Raw genomic sequence first — 20,304 nt, forward strand, 5'->3', positions numbered from 1 at the left:
TTAAACAAAAACATTGGGCAAAATAATCCAAAAGACTACACAAAAGGACCACTGAAGTTTTTGCGAGCTGCTCTGGGCATGTATCTCCAAGAACTTGATCAATAAACACTGTCTAATCACCTATTAAGGAAGATACAAGTACAAACAGAAATGGTTGCGTGTGTTTATTTTCAACTTTTAAAAAGATACGTCAGTTTATGTGCAAAGTAGGCGAGATTCCTAGCACCAGACAAAAGGCAGGGTACCTTCCACACGTCGTAAATTCAGACACTTTCACCTTCACACTTCGGAGTTCTCCAAATCACATGTATTCTTTGGAATTTCTCTTCTAACTGACCACTGCTAACCTTCTGAGTTCCCTTCCATTAACACTGGTACCTTTGTTATGAGTTAACACTAGAACAAAAAGTATTTCATAATTTTTTTATTGATGGCATTTGTCCCATGGTTTAACATGTTAATTATACTGTAATAAACATGGCTTTAATATTAAACTTTTCCTTATTATCCAAAGTCACCACAGTCCATTTCAGTAAATATAAAAATATATGTTTAATACTTTGTACAATACTGGTTTTTGGTCCAAACAAAACTGGATCAGAAAAGCCAATAAATTCACTTTAAGAATCCCCAATTTTTTTTTTAAAGATTTCCAAATGGATTTAGGCAACTTTGAATAATGGGATTTACATAATAAAATCTGAGACAAGACTAAACAACAAAAAACATTTCTAACACAAAATGAAAATTTCAAGTTCACAGATTTATGTTATGCCAAAAAAGTACAGAAACAAAATTGTATTTACACAAGTTTCATAATAAAATAATGAAAAAGGCAAGACAGGTGATAGTCAGAAGGATGAAAATATAGAAATAGCATATAATTATTAAATGGAGAACGAACTAGATCTAACAAGTCCTTAGCATGGACCATTCTTTAAAATCAGGCTTCCTCTATCAGAAAATTTTAGTGCACAATACACCCAACTCACTCACTTCACACATACACCAGCACAAACTCAGCATAGAAATCATTCATTTCAACATCCTCTAATCTATACAGAATTCCTCAGATATAATTACAATTTCAGTGCGTTCCATAAACGCATATCAACGCACATAGTGGTGCAGATGAAGAGGTTCTATACAAAGCCATTCACCGAGCGGGCTCTAATCCTGGGTTCAGCCAGCCTATGCCAAATCAGTGAATAATCTGCTGGATCATAAAATATTTTTGCTGAAGAATCAGTCACCAGTCTAGCTACTATTTTTTAAAAAGGGGGTGGGAGAGGTGAGGATGGGACTTCTGTAAAGAAAGAAGAGGAAAATTCCAAAATTAAAGAAGTCCTTAGGCAGATCTGACTTCAGATAACCCCAGCACACAGTACAATCCAGTATCTGAAAGAAGGGCACCAGCCGTTGTTAAAACTGTTGTGTATAACACCATTGTGACCTTTATTTCCTACGTCTAACAGCAGTCTTTATCTTGCGACCAGGAACTGAAGTTCCAGAAGAAGAGAACATATTTTTCCCATTTGACCTGTGAAAAATAAAAACTTCCTGTGACATGATGCTCAGATAAAATCTCAGAGTCATAATAACATTAAATGTGACCAGTGACAAAGGGGAGAAAAAAAGACAAAGTAAACACGTTTTCTGTTACACCTAATACACACACAATTATTGCTATTTTTCTCAGGCTATGATCCTCCAAAATTATAATATGTTAAATTGATACTGGAGAATATACTTGATTTTACCTGAACTGTACTGCATCTTGGTGATGTTAAAAACAAAACACATACACACTAAATACATATGCACACACCCATACCATGTAAAATTCCCCATTTCAACAAAGAGTTCTCTTACCCGACAGTGAATGCTGCTGGAGACTGGCTAAATGGAAAGCCCCCTGAGCCGGAAGGCTGGGCTGAGGCTGCAGGTGTGCTAGGATTTGCACCAAATGTGAATACTCCTGGCGGATTGTTGTTTGTAAAGTTGAAATTGGTAGTGGTGCTGCCAAACTGGAAAGCTGGACCTACAACAGTGGAAGCAGAAAAGCTCCATTAAGGTAAAAATGATAGTTTTTCTAGTAATGACTCTGACCTTTACACACAAAAACATGTAAACGGTTAAGCTCTCTTATAATCACTTCAAGTTGAAATTACGCATTTTCTCCAGTGACAAACAATACATACTTGACATCCTCCAACAAGTGACCCAACTTACCCACGACCAAGGTAAAAAGGGCAGGGCGGAATTCTGGTTAAAGACAGCGGAATCAACAAACAGATTTAGCACTATCTTTTTCAAAAATTACATTAAAATAACAGTAATGGGATTTTTACAAAGATAGGGAGAGAGGAGATGACAGCAACAAACTTTAGAAGCTAGAAGGCTGACTGGAATGGAATACTAAATCAGCAGCAAGGGGAAGCACAGAGGCAATGCCATTTACACTAAACATACCCAAAAAGTTTAGGTTTCCAAGTACCCCGGAAAGTAAGAATCAAGTTGTGACTAAAAAACAAGAAGGATGGTAGAATATGTTTAAGAAGCAGATACCCAGATCAATCCCTCGCCAGCACGAAACAGAATGGTAATTCTCTTCCTCTACCCTAGCAGAAGAACAGAACTTCAGTCTCTGGAGGTCTCGGGACTGAGAAATCATGCAGAGTTAAAGGCAAGGATATCACACTGAAAACAGCAAGATTAAGAGTAGATTGATGTAATGAACATTTAGAACTGCAGCCTCCCTCCCAGACTCAGCGCCCAGAACACTGGCAGTCAGCAGGATGTACATACCCTCCAGAAAGGAGACTGCAAGAATTTTCTCTGGGGAATCTGACAATCTAAAAGGATAGACCTAAAGATACAAACATTCAGGTCTTCCCAAGTAAACAAGCAGTCAGATCAACCTATAATGAAATTCAAGATCTATAAGCCCTAGCCATGTACAAAGAATTATCAAGTGGTATTGAGGTGTCCTACACTCATAAGATTATGAGTAGAATGGGAGAAAATATTTGCAAACCATATCTCATAAGGGACTGATAAACAAAATATAAGGAACTCCTACAACTCAACAGCAAAAAGACCCCCAAATAACTCAATTAAAAAATGGGCAAAAGGGGGCTGGCCCCGTGGCTGAGTGGTTATGTTCGTGTAATCTGCATCAGCACCCCAGGGTTTCGCCAGTTTGGATCCTGGGTGTGGACATGGCATTGCTCATCAGGCCATGCTGAAGCAGTGTCCCACATAGCAAAGCAAGAAGGACCTGCAACTGGAATATACAACTATGTACTGGGGGGCTTTGGGAAGAAGGGGGGAAAAAAAAGAAGAAGATTGGTAACAGATGTCAGTTCAGGTGCCAATCTTTAAAAGAAAAAATGGGCAAAAGACTTGAATAGACATTTCTCCAAAGATGACATACAAATGGCCAAAAGGTATATGAAAAGATGCTCAACATTACTAATCATCAGGGAAATGCAAATGAAAACCACTATGAGGTACCACCTTACACCTGTTAGAATGGCTATTATCAAAAAGAGGTAAGTGTTGGTGAGGATGAGGAAAAAGGGAACCCTTGTGCACTGTTGGTCGGGATGCAAATTGGTGTTGCCACTATGGAAAACAGTATGGAGGTTCCTCGAAAAATCAAAAATAGAAATACTGTATGATCCAGCAATCCCATTCTAGGTATTTATCCAAAAGATGTGAAACCAGGATCTTCAGGAAATATCTGGACTCTCATATTCATTGCAGCATTATTCACAATAGCCAAGAAGTAAAAATAACCTAAAAATCCATTGACAAATAGACAAATATAGAAAATGATGCACATACATACAATGGAATATTACTCAGTCTTAAAAAAGAAGTAAATCTTCACCCTGATCCCAAAACCAGGCAAGGAAAACACAAAGAAGGAAAACTACAGGCCAGTATCACTGATGAACATAGATGGAAAAATCCTCAACAAAATTCTGGTAAACCGAATACAGCAATACATTAAAAAGATCATACACCATGATCAAGTGGGATTTATACCAGGGACACAGGGACGGTTCAACATCCACAAGTCAATCAACGTGATACACTACATTAACAAAATGAGAAACAAAAACCACATGATCATCTCAACAGATGCAGAGAAAGCTTTCGACAAGATCCAACATCCATTTACGATAAAAACTCTCAGTAAAATGGGTATAGAACGAAAGTACCTCAACATAATAAAGGTCATATATGACAAACCCACAGCCAACATCATACTCAATGGGCAAAAACTGAAAGCCATCCCTCTGAGAACAGGAACAAGACAAGGGTGTCCACTCTCAGCACTCTTATTCAACATAGTTCTAGAGGTTTTGGCCAGAGCAATTAGGCGGGAAAAAGAAATAAAAGGAATCCAAATAGGCAATGAAGAAGTGAAACTCTCGCTGTTTGCAGACAGCATGAGCTTATATATAGAAAACCCCAAAGAATCCATAGGAAAACTGTTAGAAATAATCAACAGCTACAGTAAAGCTGCAGGGTATAAAATCAACTTACATAAATCAGTAGCATTTCTATACTCTAACAATGAACTAACAGAAAAAGAACTCAAGAACACAAAATCCCATTCACAATTGCAACAAAAAGAATAAAATATCTTGGGGTAAATTTAACTAAGGAAGTGAAAGACCTATACAACGAAAACTGTTACAAGACTTTCCTGAAAGAAAGTGATGACAACATAAAGAGATGGAAAGACATTCCATGCACATGGACTGGAAGAATAAACATAGTTAAAATGTCCATACTACCTAAAGCAGTCTACAGATTCAATGCCATCCCAATCAGAATCCCAATGACACTCTTCACAGAAATAGAACAAAGAATCCTAAAATTCATATGGGGCAACAAAAGACTCCGAATTGCTAAAGCAATCCTGAGAAAAAAGAACAAAGCTGGAGGCATCACAATCCCTGACTTCAAAACATACTACAAAGCTACAGTAATCAAAACAGCATGGTACTGGTACAAAAACAGATGCACAGATCAATGGAACAGAATTGAAAGCCCAGAAATAAAACCACACATCTATGGACAGCTAATCTTCAACAAAGGAGCTGAGGGCCTACAATGGAGAAAAGAAAGTCTCTTCAACAAATGGTGCTGGGAAAACTGGAAAGTCACATGTAAAAGAATGAAAATTGACCATTCTTTTTTACCATTCACAAAAATAAACTGAAAATGAATCAAAGACCTAAAGATAAGACCTGAAACCATAAGGCTTCTAGAAGAAAATATAAGCAGTACACTCTTTATTTTTTTTTTTTGAGGAAGATTAGCCCTGAGCTAACTACTGCCAATCCTCTTTTTGCTGAGCAAGACTGGCCCTGAGCTAACATCCATGCCCATCTTCCTCTGCTTTATACGTGGGACGCCTACGACAGCATGGCTTTTGCCAAGCAGTGCCATGTCCACACCCAGGATTTGAACCAGCGAACCCCTGGCTGCCGAGAAGCGGAACGTGTGCACTTAACTGCTGTGCCACTGGGCCGGCCCCATGGCAACACAATCTCTGACATCAGTATCTAAAGGATCTTTTTGGACATCACGTCTTCCCAGACAAGGGAAACAACAGAAAGAATAAACAAATGGGACTTCATCAGACTAAAGAGCTTCTTCAAGGCAAGGGAAAACAGGATTGAAACAAAACAACAACCAACCAATTGGGAGAAAATATTTGCAAGTCATATATCCGACAAAGGGTTAATCTCTATACTATATAAAGAACTCACACAACTCAACAACAAAAAAATCAAACAACCTGATCAAAAAATGGGCAGGGGACATGAACAGACCTTTCTCCAAAGAAGATATATGGATGGCCAATAGACACATGAAAAGAGCTCATCACTAATCGTCAGGAAAATGCAAATCAAAACTACACTAAGATATCACCTTACACCCATTAGAATCGAAAAAATATCTAAAACTAATAGTAACAAATGTTGGAGAGGTTGTGGAGAAAAAGGAACCCTCATACACTGCTGGTGGGAATGCAAACTGGTGCAGCCACTATGGAAAACAGTATGGAGACTTCTCAAAAAATTAAAAATAGAAATACCATATCACCCAGCCATCCCACTACTGGGTATCTATCCAAATAACTTGAAATCCGCAATATCAAAAGTCCCATGTACCCCTATGTTCACTGCAGCATTATTTACAATAGCCAAGATGTGGAAGCAACCTAAGTGCCCATCAACTAACTGACGACTGGATAAAGAAGATATGGTATATATATACAATGGAACATTACTCAGCCATAAAAAAGGATAAAATCGTCCCATTCACAACAACATGGATGGACCTGGAGGGTATTATGTTAAGTGAAATAAGCCAGACAGAGAAAGACAATCTCTGTATGACTCCACTCATATGTGGAAGTTAAACATGTAGACAAAGAGAACAGATTAGTGGTTACCAGGGGAAAGGGGGGGTGGGGGTGAGCACAAAGGGTGAAAGAGTGTACCTACAACATGACTGACAACTGAAATTTCACAAGGTTGTAAACTATCATAATCTTAAGTAAAAAAAAAAAAAAGAAAGAAAGAAATCTTGCAATATGCAAAAACATGGATGAACCTGGAAGACATTATGCTAAGTGAAATACGCCAGTCACAGAAGGACAAGTATTTCACGATTTCACTTACGTGAGGTATCTAAAACAGCCAAACTCATGGAAGCAAAGAGAAGAATGGTGGCTGCTGGTGGTGGGGAGGAGGATGGGAGGAAATTGGGAGTTGCTATTCAGTGGGTATAAAGTTTTAGTTAGGCAAGATGAGTAAGTTCTAGAGGCCTGCTGTTCTACAGTGTGCCTATAGTTAACAATGCTGTATTGTTCACTTTATTTGCTGAAAGTGTAGAACTCATGTGAAATATTCTTACTCCAACTGAAAAAAATCTAAAAGCTTGGAGCAGATAGTCAAGCAGCAACAGACATTTGAGGAAAGTATTTCATAAGAAACATTAAGACCAAAAGCAATTTGGAGAAACTGACTAAGCAAAAGCTTTAAGAAATAAACCACCTCATTATTAATATCCTCAAGAGATCAACAGATAACAGTTCTGAAACAACAGAAGGATATAAACAGGAAATATCCACAGAACAAAAAAGAAGACTTGGAAATTAAAAAGTGATACTAGCGGAAGTAAAAAGATAAAGTGAAGAAATCTTCCCAGAAAGTACAACAAAGACAAAAAGTGGGGAAAAAAAGAGAGAATGAAAGTTAGAGAATAAGGCATAAAATCTTCAAAGAAATAATTCAAGAAAATTCCCAGGAATCAAAGTTCACGAAAGGACACACTACATTCCTTACATAATCAATAGATAAAATGGATTCGGACCAAGGAACATCCTCCTGATAAGTCACAACACTGGAGGCAAAACAAAAGATTCTGAGATTCCAGAAAGAAGAAATAAGTCAAAAATCACAGATCAGTCAAAACTTGAAGAGTAACCCTGGGAGCCAGAAAGTCCACAACGAAGGAATGCTCTCAAAATTATGAAAATGATTTCCAATCTAAATCTATATTCAACCAAAATCTTACCAAACATGGGGGCAGAAGAAACATCCTTCCAAAAGAAATGCAAGGCCTCAAAATTTTCTTCCCTGAGTCTTTAAGCAATCACTGGAAGATGTACTCCATCAAAACAAGAGAAAAAGAAGGAAGACACGGCATCCAGGAAACAGAGATTCCTTTAAGAGGAAGCTAAAGGAATCTACAAAGAGACAGTTAAAAAGAGATCCCCGACACCACAGTTAAACAGCAGTCCTAGAAAGCGTGGTGGGAGGAGCATGCTAGAAGATTCTGAGAAATTTCTTTGAGATAGTGAAAAACAGCCCCAAGTTTTGTATAGAAAAGAAAATCACAGTACATCATACTGTATTTGCATACTTAGAATACCGATCTAACCGTATGTCACTACATTAGGAGGATGGAGGGCAATGTTACCTGTATCAAAGAAAGCTAAACTCTCTCCAATTCCACATTAGGAGAATAAAGTCAATAAATCTCAATTAAAAAGTGTCACAAAACATGAGAAATTTGCTACATGTACCGACAAAATACTAATATCTAGAAGAAAGAACTCCTACAAATCAATAAACAAAAGCAAAACAACTGAACAGAAAAATGACCCAAAAACCTTATAAAAAGACTTCCCAAAAAATGAAATCAAGTAGAATCCAAATATGACAATCCTTATACAATGCTGGTAGGATGTGAATTGGCACAATCCATCAGGAAAAATTTATATTATCTTCTAAAGTATAAGATATGCACACCTTTTAATTTGGCAATCCCTCTCCCAGGGAGAATGTGCAGGGTTGCATTCCCTAATAGCTAAAAACAACAGAAACATTTGTCAACACTATATGGATAAACTGCTGTATATTCATACAGTGATTTACTCTACAGCAATGAAAATGAACAAACTGTATGCAATAACATGGATGAACCTTACAGATAAGACAGAGTGAAAGGAGCAATAATCAAAAGACTGAATATGGTAAGATTCCATTTATATAGTTAAAAATTGGGCAAAACTGTATTTTGTAGTGATGCATCTATCAGTAGTTAACTTTAAAAAAAAACAAAAATGATTACCATAAAAACCAAGATAGCATTAGAGCAAGGAAAGAAGAGAGGAATGTGATCAAAAAGGGATACAGAAGGGGCTCCTGGTTACACAAGGGTTTGCTTCAACACTGCATAGTTCACTTATGTTTCATGCTTTTCTATATGAGGTTATATTTCACAATTAGAAAAATATACACGGTGCAATCTTAAGGAAATACATCATTATACTACAATGTGATTAGGAATGTTTATGTAAACATGCAAGTGAAAAAGCTAGTATCCTCAAAGAGGAAGCGTCATGAGACCCCTCAGCTGGATTGTCCAGGAGCCTGAAGCTTGGGGTATAATCTAGTCATAAAGAGATTAGGAAATACAGCTGAAATCTAGAGTGCCCCGAAATTCAGCTGGGGAAAAATAGGACTGAATGAATCCAGCACCTAAATCAAAGAGCAAGAAATAACTACATTTTAATCAAACACGTTAGTACCTTAAAAGTGCTTAATAGTGTGAAAATAGGGAATGTTGTTTACAGTTAAGTCTAGACATACACCTCTCTATTCTGCCAAGTACCAGAGACCAAAAAAAGGAAAGACATACACATGGTTTCAAAGTTCAAAGAAAAATTATATTTAAAACATACAGAACCTAAGTACAGATACAAACTACATCACTACTACACACTTACTGGAATTAGGAGCTGTTCCAGAGCCAAACGCAGACTGACAAGGCTGTTGTCCAAAGACAGGAGGCTGGCTACTGCTTGACACTGTCCCAAAAGTAGGTGGTGCAGGCTGAGAACCAGCAGAAAACAATGCTGCTGAAGATGATATAGACCCAAAGCCTGGCGGATTAGGCTGGCTGGCACCTTGACTTTGTCCAAATGTTGGGGTCTGGTTAGCACCAAATGCTGGACTGGCAGATGGTGCTGAAGGTCCAGTGCCAAATACAAAGGAGGATCCTAGAGGCCCACAGAAATACTTGTATCACCATGATAGCTAAAACGAGATAATCCTCAAGAAATCTCTATAAACGCAAAAGCAAATTTCAGACTTCTTTTCAGATTCTTACCTTGCTTAATAAATCCCATCAAGACAAGTTTTGAATAATGATTAAGATTACTATTCTCTCTACCATTATTTAGTAAAACCATATAGAACCCGTATTAAAAAAAACTATTAACAAGCCTCCCCACCTTCATAATCCAAAATTTTTAGGTAAAGGGATATATCTAAGAAGTCAACTGATTTCTCATCAGAAATTTAATACACTGCAGAAATCAGCTAATGTCATAATCATATATATAGTGCATAATGAGGAACTAATGTTTAATAAAATAATGCCCAGTGTCTGCTTACCTACAATTTAACATTTCAAAAAGAACACTTGGAAAAACTAACGATTACACTCTTGTTGAGATTAGAAAAATTGTTTCCAAGAGTTAATTATAATAAACTTGAACACAAAGTGTACATTTATTCCACATGGTGAGTAACGACAACATCCCGGGTATAGATGACCTAAAAGGCACCCATGCTGTTTTGTGATAACCTGCTATATTATTTGCTAAGGTTTGATATAATTAAAGCCAATCCAGCATGGTTTTGCTTTTTTAAATGTACCTGCAGAGCTGGATGTGGTTGTAGCTCCAAAGCTGAAACCAGAGGTTGCAGTACTATTACTGCTGGCTCCAGGACCAAAGACAAACGGGGTGACAGCTGTACCCGTGCTGGACGTGGTTGCTGGTTTGCTTTCTTGAGAAAACAGCAAAGACTGAGATGTACTGGATTCAGCAGAGTTACCAAAGGCAGAGCTGCTCACAGGATTGCTGGCCTGTCCAAACACAAAGGAGGCCGCAGGTGCACTGGAGGCAGAAGTGGCTGGTGTACTTGAATTAGAGGAATTGTTGTTCAAGAAGCTAAAAATTGGCTTTGCTGCACCTTGATCTGTAAGACAGAAATTAAAAAACAAAAATCTTTAAGAACAAGCAGTCCAGAAAGCATTTTTCCCTATGCTAAATCTAAGATTTCATTAGAAAACAGAATCACTAAGTTTTCTATATAGATTCATTCATCAAATGGACAACTGTTACATTAAATTTTGATACAGTCAAATACACCCAGCTTTTCTCTTAGGGCTTATGGATTTTTTGTCTTACATAGGAAAACCTTCAGCCTTCAGATTAACAAAAGTTAAAATATCCCTTAAATCCCAATCTAATTGGATACTGTGTTTGGATAGCAAATTCAGACAGTGGGAGATAGCTGTGGTTTTATAAATTTGATTTTGAAGTTTATGTCAGCAAGATTATAACTTCAATTTCTCCAAATAATAGCCAACTTTCTCTGTAGCATTTATTGACTCGTGCATCCTTTGCTCACCAATTTTTAACTCCACCTTTATCTCATACTAAATTTCCAGATATATGTGCATGTTTCCTCTACAGTTATTGTTACTAGACAGTTTTAATTACTGTAGCTTTACAGTATAGTTTGAGATTAGTAGGGCAAACCCGACTGTGTACTTGCCCTTCTCCCCAAAATCTTCTGTGCGTTTCTCCTTCCATATGAAATTTTAGAATTAGTTTAGCCTATCACGCTTGGCAAAAATTCCTCTAAGAAGAGAAATTATATTGGGGATGGGGGGAATATTCTCACTTAGGAACAAGTATTAAATATGCCCTTTATGTTTTTTTTCAGGTGTACATCATTGTACTTCGATTTCTGTGTAGACTTTTATGTTCTTTTCATTATTTAGCATGTAACAGGTTCTGTTGCTATTATAAAATACAAATTAGAAATGTTAGAAAATACAAATGAGATATGTTGTCCAACTACTTATTGCAGATCTGGAGAAAAGCCATTGATTTTTATATGGTGATCCTGGATCTAGCCACCTTACTGAAGTTCCCATATTGTCTACTAAACAGGGCTGGTCACATTACGATATGGACAGTAGTATGATTCACAGAAAATGGAGCATGTTGGCTCATTTTCAAGTTGGTTAACAGGAGGCTTTAAGAGCGCTGATTTCAATGGAAACAGTATGGTGACACCATGATTAAATTTGATTAGACCCTACCTCATTTTTATCTCTTTCCATATAGTACATAATTTAGTTTTTCTTTAAAGTGTTTTTAAATTTTCAAGTAAAAATTTAATAGACAAAAACTACTCATACCTATGTGTTAAATTCCATACTATTTTTTTAAGTTAATTTTTCATTTTGTTGTGTTTTCAATTTATTATCCAAAAGTGTTCATAAGTGTTTAATTTGATTCTTTACTGTGTTCTGGGAAATTCCAGTACACTAATCTGATTATCTGCTATGTTTTTTCTGCTACTCAGTGTACAGAATGATCTTATTTCACCAACCATGTTTTTTAACTTTTAAAAATGCTATTTCGTTTTTTTCTTCAGGATTTTAGTTTTCATAACCACCTCTATTCCTCAGGAATTAATTATTTTTGTTGTCCATGTTCCTTAAATGTCTGATAGTGAGTAATTATCTCTATTTCCAAATGAAGGCCTATTTATAAAGATTTTATTAGTTAAGAAATATTTTATGAGCTTAAGAAAGAATGCCTATCCTGAATAGCATATGCTAATTCTGATTATAAAAGCCCAAACAGAAGAAAGCCTCAGACAAATGTATATCGTGGGCTTTCCCTTAGAGCTGTATTTCTCAAAATTCGATCCGCAGATAACTTCATCAGAATCATGGGGGTTTGAAGCAGATAAAACTGAGAATCCTAGGCTCCTTCCCCAAGAGTTCTGTTACTGGTACTCTCTCAACTATGTTCAGTGTAAACCATTCCTTGACTTGCTGCGTTTGTCAAGATATCAGAGACACCTTGTAAGAAAACGTTTAATACTTACCAGCTGTAGTACTGGTTTGAGCTCCAAAAGTAAAAGTGGCCTTTGTTGGCTGTTCAGATTCCTTCTCAGATGGTTTTGCCATACTGAAACTAAAGGTCGACTTTGAAGAACTCTCATCTTTGGTTTGCTCTGAATTCCCAAAGGAAAACACTGGTTGACACTTTGGCTCTTCGTTGTCAGCTTTCTTCCCAAACACCAGAGAAGTAGAAGTGACAGGCTCTTGCTGTTTCTCTTCTGTCCTTCCCAAAGCAAACAATGAGGCAGATGGTAGAGGGGCAGCTTCCATATTGCCAAAAGCAAACCCTCCTTTGGCGGCAGGCATTTCTTCTTTTGTTGCTTCTGCTGTCTTACACGTGAAAGGAGTCACTGAGACACTCTTGGTTTCTGTGGTTCCAAAACTGAAGCTGCTCTTGTTCTCGGAGGCCACCGCAGTGTTAGTAGCAGCAGGGGTAGAGTTAATAACACCTGTACCAAAGCTAAAGCCTGCAGATGAAGATTTAGGCAGTTCCTCTTTCTTTTCTTGCTGCCCAAGATTAGACATCCCAAACTGAAATGGAGCTAAAGAAGGTGGATTGCTTAAACCAGAAGAAAGTCCAAATTTAAAATTATTATCATTCTTACTGTCTTTTTTAACTTCTTCAGGTTTAGAATCAGATGAAACTCCAAATTTCAAATCTCCTATTGGTTTAGAAAATTTAAAGCCTTCACTCACGGTGTTTATAGACCCAGAATCTGATGACACACCTATTTTGAAGCCTCCTTGATCTCCAAATTTAAAATTTCCAGTGTTTGTTAAAGTCTGAGAAGGCCCGGAAGAGGATGATGGGATACCAAATTTGAAGGATGAGGCTGCTGGGTTTGAAGATGAGGAAGATGTACCAAAGCCTTCAAAAAATATAAGAGACACCAAAGACACTGAATTACAGTTATTCTCTCAAACAAAATCTAAACTTTGAAAACCAAAGGGAGTAGGAATAACTTTGAAAAGGCCTGCTTTGAAGAGTATTAGCAATGGTAGTAAACATGAACCAAGGTGCCAATATTCACCATGGGAATTACATCTCAATCGTCACAACTACACTGACATGCCACTTGTCATCTATCAGACTGGCAGAGGTCAAATAAGTTTGATAAAACAGTGTTGGTGATGAGACTAGGAGTAACAGATACTTTATTAACACACTGCAGGTGGAGGTGTAAATTAGCACAAAATGTATGGGAGGCAATTCATCAATATTTACCAAAAATTACAAACACATATACCCTTTGACCCAGGAATTCTACAGCTGAGTCTTTATTTGAAAGATAAATTCACAGACAATCAAAATGCCATATGTAATCCAGAATGAAGAACAAATATGTGTCCAAGCTAATCCATAATAAAACCAAGGGGGCAGAAAGGCACTGTGGTATATAGCCTTTTCTAACAAGGTAGAGGGAAATAAGAAGATACAGAATAAGACTATATTTGCTTATGATATGCATAAAGAAACTCTGAAAGAGTTATGAGAAATTAACCACAGCTATTACCTTTGCTGGGGGAGGAAGGATGGAAAATGTGCCAGTGGGGTCATGAAATACTTTTCACTGTGAATCCTGTCATAATTTAATTTTTAAATCTTCTGAATAAATGTGTTATTTACTCAAGAATCTAAAACAGTTTTTTTTTAGCCATCAAAGAACAAGAATTACATGAGTGGAAGCAGTATTTAAAAAGATACTGCTATACTGACGAGATCAAAGTCTTGGATTCCTAATGCTTTTCTGGAGCTGAATAAACCAGAAATGAAGCACTTGACTGGCTGACTCAGCAAAGGAATCATTGAAGGGTGCCAAGATATTTATCCACAACTCTGCTACCCATGCGGAAATAAAGACAAACGATGGCCAAGCTTTACAAACCCTCCTCTTCCGTCTTCCCCTTTTAATGATTACCCACCCCACTTTCTTTCCCTAAGAAACTTAATGGAAACAGTCCATCAGAATCTCAGGAGCAAACGGCCATCCACATGGTCTCTGAAATACCTTAAGTGGTAGTACACAGAAAGCTATAAATAATGGTGCCAAAGAAAATAATTAACTAATTATCACCTCTGCCTCAAAGGGAGAGATTTAAAGGTATGATGATTACTGCACTACAGGTAGAAAACATGGGACAGGGACCCTGAGGTACAGCTAGAGAGGGAGCTAAAGTACACTGGAAGGCAGCAGTGGCTTTCAAACCTGTTGTATCCCATTAGTCATGTAATTAATTTAGTAGGCGGCAACCAGCATTTGCCTTCTAAAAAGAAAAAAAATAGAAAACACTAGGGTATCTTACACATACTAGAGATAAGTATTAGTTTGTAAAACTTTTCTTTCAATCACATAGACACTGTGCATGTGACGGGTCACAAGGTGAAAGTTTACTGACTTTGGTTTGCAGTCAAAAAAGTTTGAAAGCCAATAACTAATCCAAGGCGTAATTATGAGTAGTAAAAGTTGGATACTCCTTTTTTTAATGCTCTTACATTCCCATCTTTTAGGCCTACTCTCTTACAGATTAAAATCTTTCTCAGATGTAAAATTTCTTTTCCTTTCTAGCTTCCCCCCCTCCCCAAAATCCAGCTTTTGATTTACCCAAAATCAAAATTTTGACTAAACTGTGTCCCATATAAAACATGAAATAATTCACACAGGAATATGAAGACTAGAAAAACTTGGCCTCCAGGTAATTAAGTATAAGTTACTTTCAGAGGTTCTTCTTTCCATTTACATAACATAATAAAATCTGAGACATACTCTGGGAAACCAAAGCCCAAATCTAGATTCTTTACGATAAGGTTCTAGGGGTGTAAATTCCCAGCCAAATAAGAGTCAGGAAATTCATTGAGATGCCAAAGGGCTGTTAACAATTAAAAATAGAAACCTAAAACTCTCTCAGACTCAGTAACACGTGACAGAATAGTTCTTCTACCCTGCTACAGAAAGATACCCCACTGCTGACCAGCAAATAATCCAACTTTATAGTAACTCAGAGATAGACATGAGCCAGAAGTCTAGGACGATACCTCATTTTAGATGAATTTTCAATAGAGAATGAGTAATTTTAAAACTAAAGCTGTTTGCAAATATTTCACTTTAAAATGGCAATACCAGGAGGCACTTTACCAACACCTTACCTTTGAACTCAGATTTTGTGCCTGGCTTTGCACTTTCACATGCTACGCATTTGGTAGAATCTGCTTTATTCTGCACTAGGCATACTTCACAATCCCAGCTTCCCTCAGGTTTCTTGAACTTGTCCAATCCTAGGCAGCCTCCAGAAGACAGAGAGACAGGGACAGTGGTGCTACTTGAGGCAGGTCCTGAACTGCCTAAAAAATAATGAGGATACACATGAAAATTCTAATTTGCATTATGTCAGTATCTTAATGATACCAGTAAGTCCGAACGTTCCATTTTTATTAGTGTTTCCTATTAACACAGAGAAAACGCCAGAAATATAGACATTACATTGTTAAAAACAGTAAAAACATCTCAGATTTCTTTTACTCTTATAAATGAGCAGCTCACATTCACCTTGCTCAATGATGAGCTCCCTCTTAACCTCAAGTTTGAATAGCCAGTTAAAAAAAATCATGCTCACAAATCGGAGCCTAAAGGACTAAATTTTTCTTAAGACTCTTTATCAAATTTCTTCCAACAGCACAGCATTATAAAATGTAAGATATAAATTGGAGGCATTATTTGGAGACATAAAAAATACACAGCCACAGACCATATTAATTTCAAGATTTCAAAGCACAGGTCTCTGCCTTTCAAATCATCATTTTTGCGTAGAAGTATTCTATCATCCACTTTGCAATTCAACTCGACATCACCTACGACTATGTTCATGGCATTTCTGTTATAAGCTAGCCATTTAACAGACGTTTATCAAACACCATAATGTACTTAGGTTCTGGGGACATAGAGATGAATAAAATGTTGCTTAACTTCTAAAGGTGCTCATGAGCTAAAAAGGAGAAAGAAAAACATAAATACATAGTAGCACCATCACCAAGATGGAAAGTGAGAAATGATCTAAACAAGAGTGCAAAGGAGGAAGAAATGGCTAAGGAGCAGGAGATGGATTCACAGACTCGATTATTTAAATCTTTAAGCAGAACTAGCAAGTTTGTGGGGAGAGGAGGCTGCACAAGAAGGATGGGTCTGCAAGGCACAATGCTGAAGAAATACAGGGTTGAGAATGGAGCCATTCATTCTGGTACTCCCACTTCTCTAAATGTTTTCCAATTGTTGTCACTTCTCCCAGTTACCTGACCTCTGTGTTTTATTGGCATGTTTTCTTCCATCTTGCCAATAAAATTGCTCCCTGAGGTTCCATCTTTGGTCCACTGCCCTTCTCACAACCTCTCATCCACTCTGATGGTTTTCATCACCAATAAAAGTTTCCTGATCTGTACCTACAACCCACACTTCTGAGCTTCATTCCTGTGGTCTTTTTCTTAGCTGATAGTTCCATTATCCACCTGGTGAGATTGGCTAGATGGCTCCTCCTCCCTTACGTATTTCTCTAATCTATTTCATTTCTCATTTTTTCTGACCTTTCTACTGCTGTTCTAGTTCAAGCTCCCCTTATCTCCTGCTTGAATAACCACCTTCTTATTCCGACCTCTGGTCTTGTTCCCTTGAAATTCATCCTTCTAAGAAGCAACAAGTATCATGTGGATTTTGTTTTCCCTGTCCAGTTATGCCTTTAAGAAATTAAGTGTTCCAAAGTTTTATCCCTGCCACTCCCTTAAATTAGAATTCAGTTTTAGGCTGTCTTCTCTATTCACTCCATTCACTCACCTTACATAACCTTGACTCCCATGACTTATTTGAAAACTATGAGCCAATGACTCCCAAATCTGATCTCCAGCCCAGAGGCTCCATTATCAGTATATCCAAAGGCCTCACATATATCTGAATGTCAACTTCAGCAGCTTGAAATCAACATGTCTTCAACTGTACATTATTCTACATACCCCATCCTTATTTAATTTCATTAGTACACATCACACTTTGCCTGTATTATTGATACAACTTCCTAAACTGTTCTCTGGTCTCTGAATTTCAAATCTATCCTCCAAAAAGCCACCGAATGATTTATCAAAAATGCAAATTTGACTTTATCACTCCTCTGCTTAAAATGATGGTCACCATTTACAGGATGAAGTCAAAGTTCTTTGATACATATATGAGCTGCCTTTGTGTGTAACAATTTATTTCCTGACTCAAAGTTTTATTTTCCTGTCAACTCAGAATTTTGGTCTCCTACAAGCATCAAGGGCTTTCTACTTTTTTTAGAGGAGGGATGCCATATGGGAAGACGAAGATATTTTAAAACAAAGATTCTGAAATCTTATTCTTGTGGCGATGTCCAATAGGAATTAGAAATATGGCTCACTCCTTGTGTTCAGACAAGGGGTTTAGGCTAATAACTCAAGAGCTTTCCATTGCAGATATAAAACCACACGTCCATGAATAAATGCAATAAAAATAGGAAATATAATTCCCAGGATACTCATATATGTTTTATTTAGCATCCATGTCACCATATATCTGTACCAAATAATTATGATAGCATTACAAAAACAGCAAAGAGTCATTTCCAGATGAATTAAAGATCAATTTGAATCTTCAGTAACTCTTTCAAATTTGAACAGAGAAACAGGAAAAACTCAAACCAAACTCCATTTTTCTGGTGGGCTAAGTTAGAATGTTTTCATTAATGATTCAGTAGTGAACTACAGCGGCAGTATCTCTGGCAGAAAGCATACAGGCACAATATCACCATTAATATTCACCCACAGCCTCTTCATAAAGCAACGTTGTCTACCCCTTAATGAAACCTTCTCTGGAAATGACCACTAGCCATCCTCACTTCTACTCAGAGAAAAAGAGACAAAGTAATATTTCATTTTGTATAAAGGTTTGAGAAACACTGCCCCATTCTAAGACCTTACATTATCTCTATTAGTCAACTTTGAAAACGATCATGAAGAGCAAGAAGTTTCTGATAAAACTACATCCAAGAAGAGGTCAAGGTATATATGGGATTGACGAAAACATCTCCTATCCTAAGAGAACATGCAGACCTAGCCTCAAGCCAGTCATTTTAACCTCAAGATAGTTTAGAAAAATTAAGATGTATGAGGAAATGCTCATCCTGAAACATTTAAAATACTGAAGTTGTTCTTAGTGGTGTTATAGAGAATAAATTAAAATGTTCTACTAAAGAAATGACAAAATTATTCCAAACAATCATCAACGTACCTGGTTTCTCAGACATACAGGACACACATTTATTGTCTTCTGCATTATTAGAAATACAGCATACTGGACACTCCCAAGATCCCACAGGCCTTTTGAATTTATCTGCAAATCCTAAGGTACCAGGGGTCACAGTGCAGCTGGAGGATGAAGCAGCCATAGTTACGGCACTTTCTGAAGCCACTGGCAATGTAATGACTCGCTTAACACCAGTTCCAGGTTTCGGTGTTTCACAAGCTACACATTTTATCACTTCAGGTTTATTTTGTACTAAACAGGTATCACAATCCCAAGTTCCTACTGCTGCTTTAAATTTGTCTCCAAAGCCTGTCCCTGATGCAGAAAGAGTTGGTTTGCCACTTTTGCTTGGAGTCCCAATTCCAGTCTGTTTAGCAGTATCTCTTGGTGGCGATTTTGTCGCTTGACAGGCTACGCACTTGTTGTCTGTAACTTTGTTCTGGAGTAGACAAGTATCACACTGCCACGATGACTCAGCTTTTAAACCTTCCCCAAACCCAGTTCCACTAGAAGAAAAGCTACTTATTGCTGGTCTTGTATAAACCACCGGGCTCGTAGTGGTAGGCTGAGCAGCAAGAGAATCCGCCTTTGGTGAGGTGAAACCTATAACGATGGGAAGAGGAGAGTGCAAAAAAAAAAAAAAAACCAATTAGGGAAGCTTTCTAATCTAAACATTAACTGAAATATCATTACTGGGAGAAAACATTTATCTTATTGCAAAATTACTACAATCCAAGCTGGACTACTTAAAGTGTTGTTTTTCACCTAAGCAATAGTTCTAGTATTAATCACATAATTAATAAGCAACGGACCTAGTTAAAATTCTACAACAGAAATTTTGTTTATAGTATATCATCTTCCTATAGGAATTTCTATTTACTATAATTCAACTAATACCTAATTTAAGGCTTTAATTTGTACTAATTTACTAATATATACTACTGTCATCTACATTTTGCTATACTCTGCCTTCCTGCAACACTGAACTACGGTACATTCATAGCCTGCCTTCCTCATCCTTTCAGGTGTTCCCTTGGCTATGCCAAATGACTTCAATTATCTGTAATCTTTGAATTTTGTCCAGCCATAATCCACAGTGTGGTATCCTTTACTTCCATAAAAATCAGCTGAGCTGTGCAGGTATGGTTAGTTGACCCATGTCCCTTCAAAGTACAACAGAGTGTTAAGGATTACTTTTAATTACACTAAACTCATATAAAGCTTTTAAATGGTAATGGTTCAATGACAAATATGATGACAAATTCCAACAAAGATGTACCAAACCATATGGTAAAACCTTAGAAATACAAACATTATTAAGACTCAGTCTATCCTAATGGAGCACAAGTTCATGCTACTCAAACACATGTCCACGCGAAGTTACCAAACACTAATTCAAACAAAATTGCCTCAAAGATAGCTCTAATATAAAACCTCAGAGCCTTTCATATCGTAAGTATATCCTTTTTGT

The 20,304-nt window shown here is 37.2% G+C and overlaps 1 protein-coding gene across 9 annotated transcripts in view; it reads right to left on the minus strand.

Moving 5' to 3' along the window:
* Window positions 1–409: 409 nt before the first annotated feature.
* NUP153 (nucleoporin 153) overlaps window positions 410–20,304 on the minus strand; it is an 83,357-nt gene continuing 63,462 nt past the window's right edge. For all 9 annotated transcript variants that reach the window (XM_070244123.1, XM_070244120.1, XM_070244124.1 and 6 more), the window contains 7 exons: window positions 18,819–19,436; window positions 15,677–15,871; window positions 12,516–13,400; window positions 10,260–10,583; window positions 9,326–9,598; window positions 1,873–2,041; window positions 410–1,540 (listed from right to left, as the gene is read on the minus strand). In XM_070244123.1, the coding sequence (XP_070100224.1) occupies window positions 1,456–1,540; window positions 1,873–2,041; window positions 9,326–9,598; window positions 10,260–10,583; window positions 12,516–13,400; window positions 15,677–15,871; window positions 18,819–19,436 (2,549 nt within the window). In that variant the 3' untranslated portion in view covers window positions 410–1,455. The remainder of the gene's footprint in view (window positions 1,541–1,872; window positions 2,042–9,325; window positions 9,599–10,259; window positions 10,584–12,515; window positions 13,401–15,676; window positions 15,872–18,818; window positions 19,437–20,304) is intronic.

Source organism: Equus caballus, chromosome 20 (genome assembly GCF_041296265.1).
Source record: "Equus caballus isolate H_3958 breed thoroughbred chromosome 20, TB-T2T, whole genome shotgun sequence".
NCBI lineage: Eukaryota > Metazoa > Chordata > Mammalia > Perissodactyla > Equidae > Equus > Equus caballus.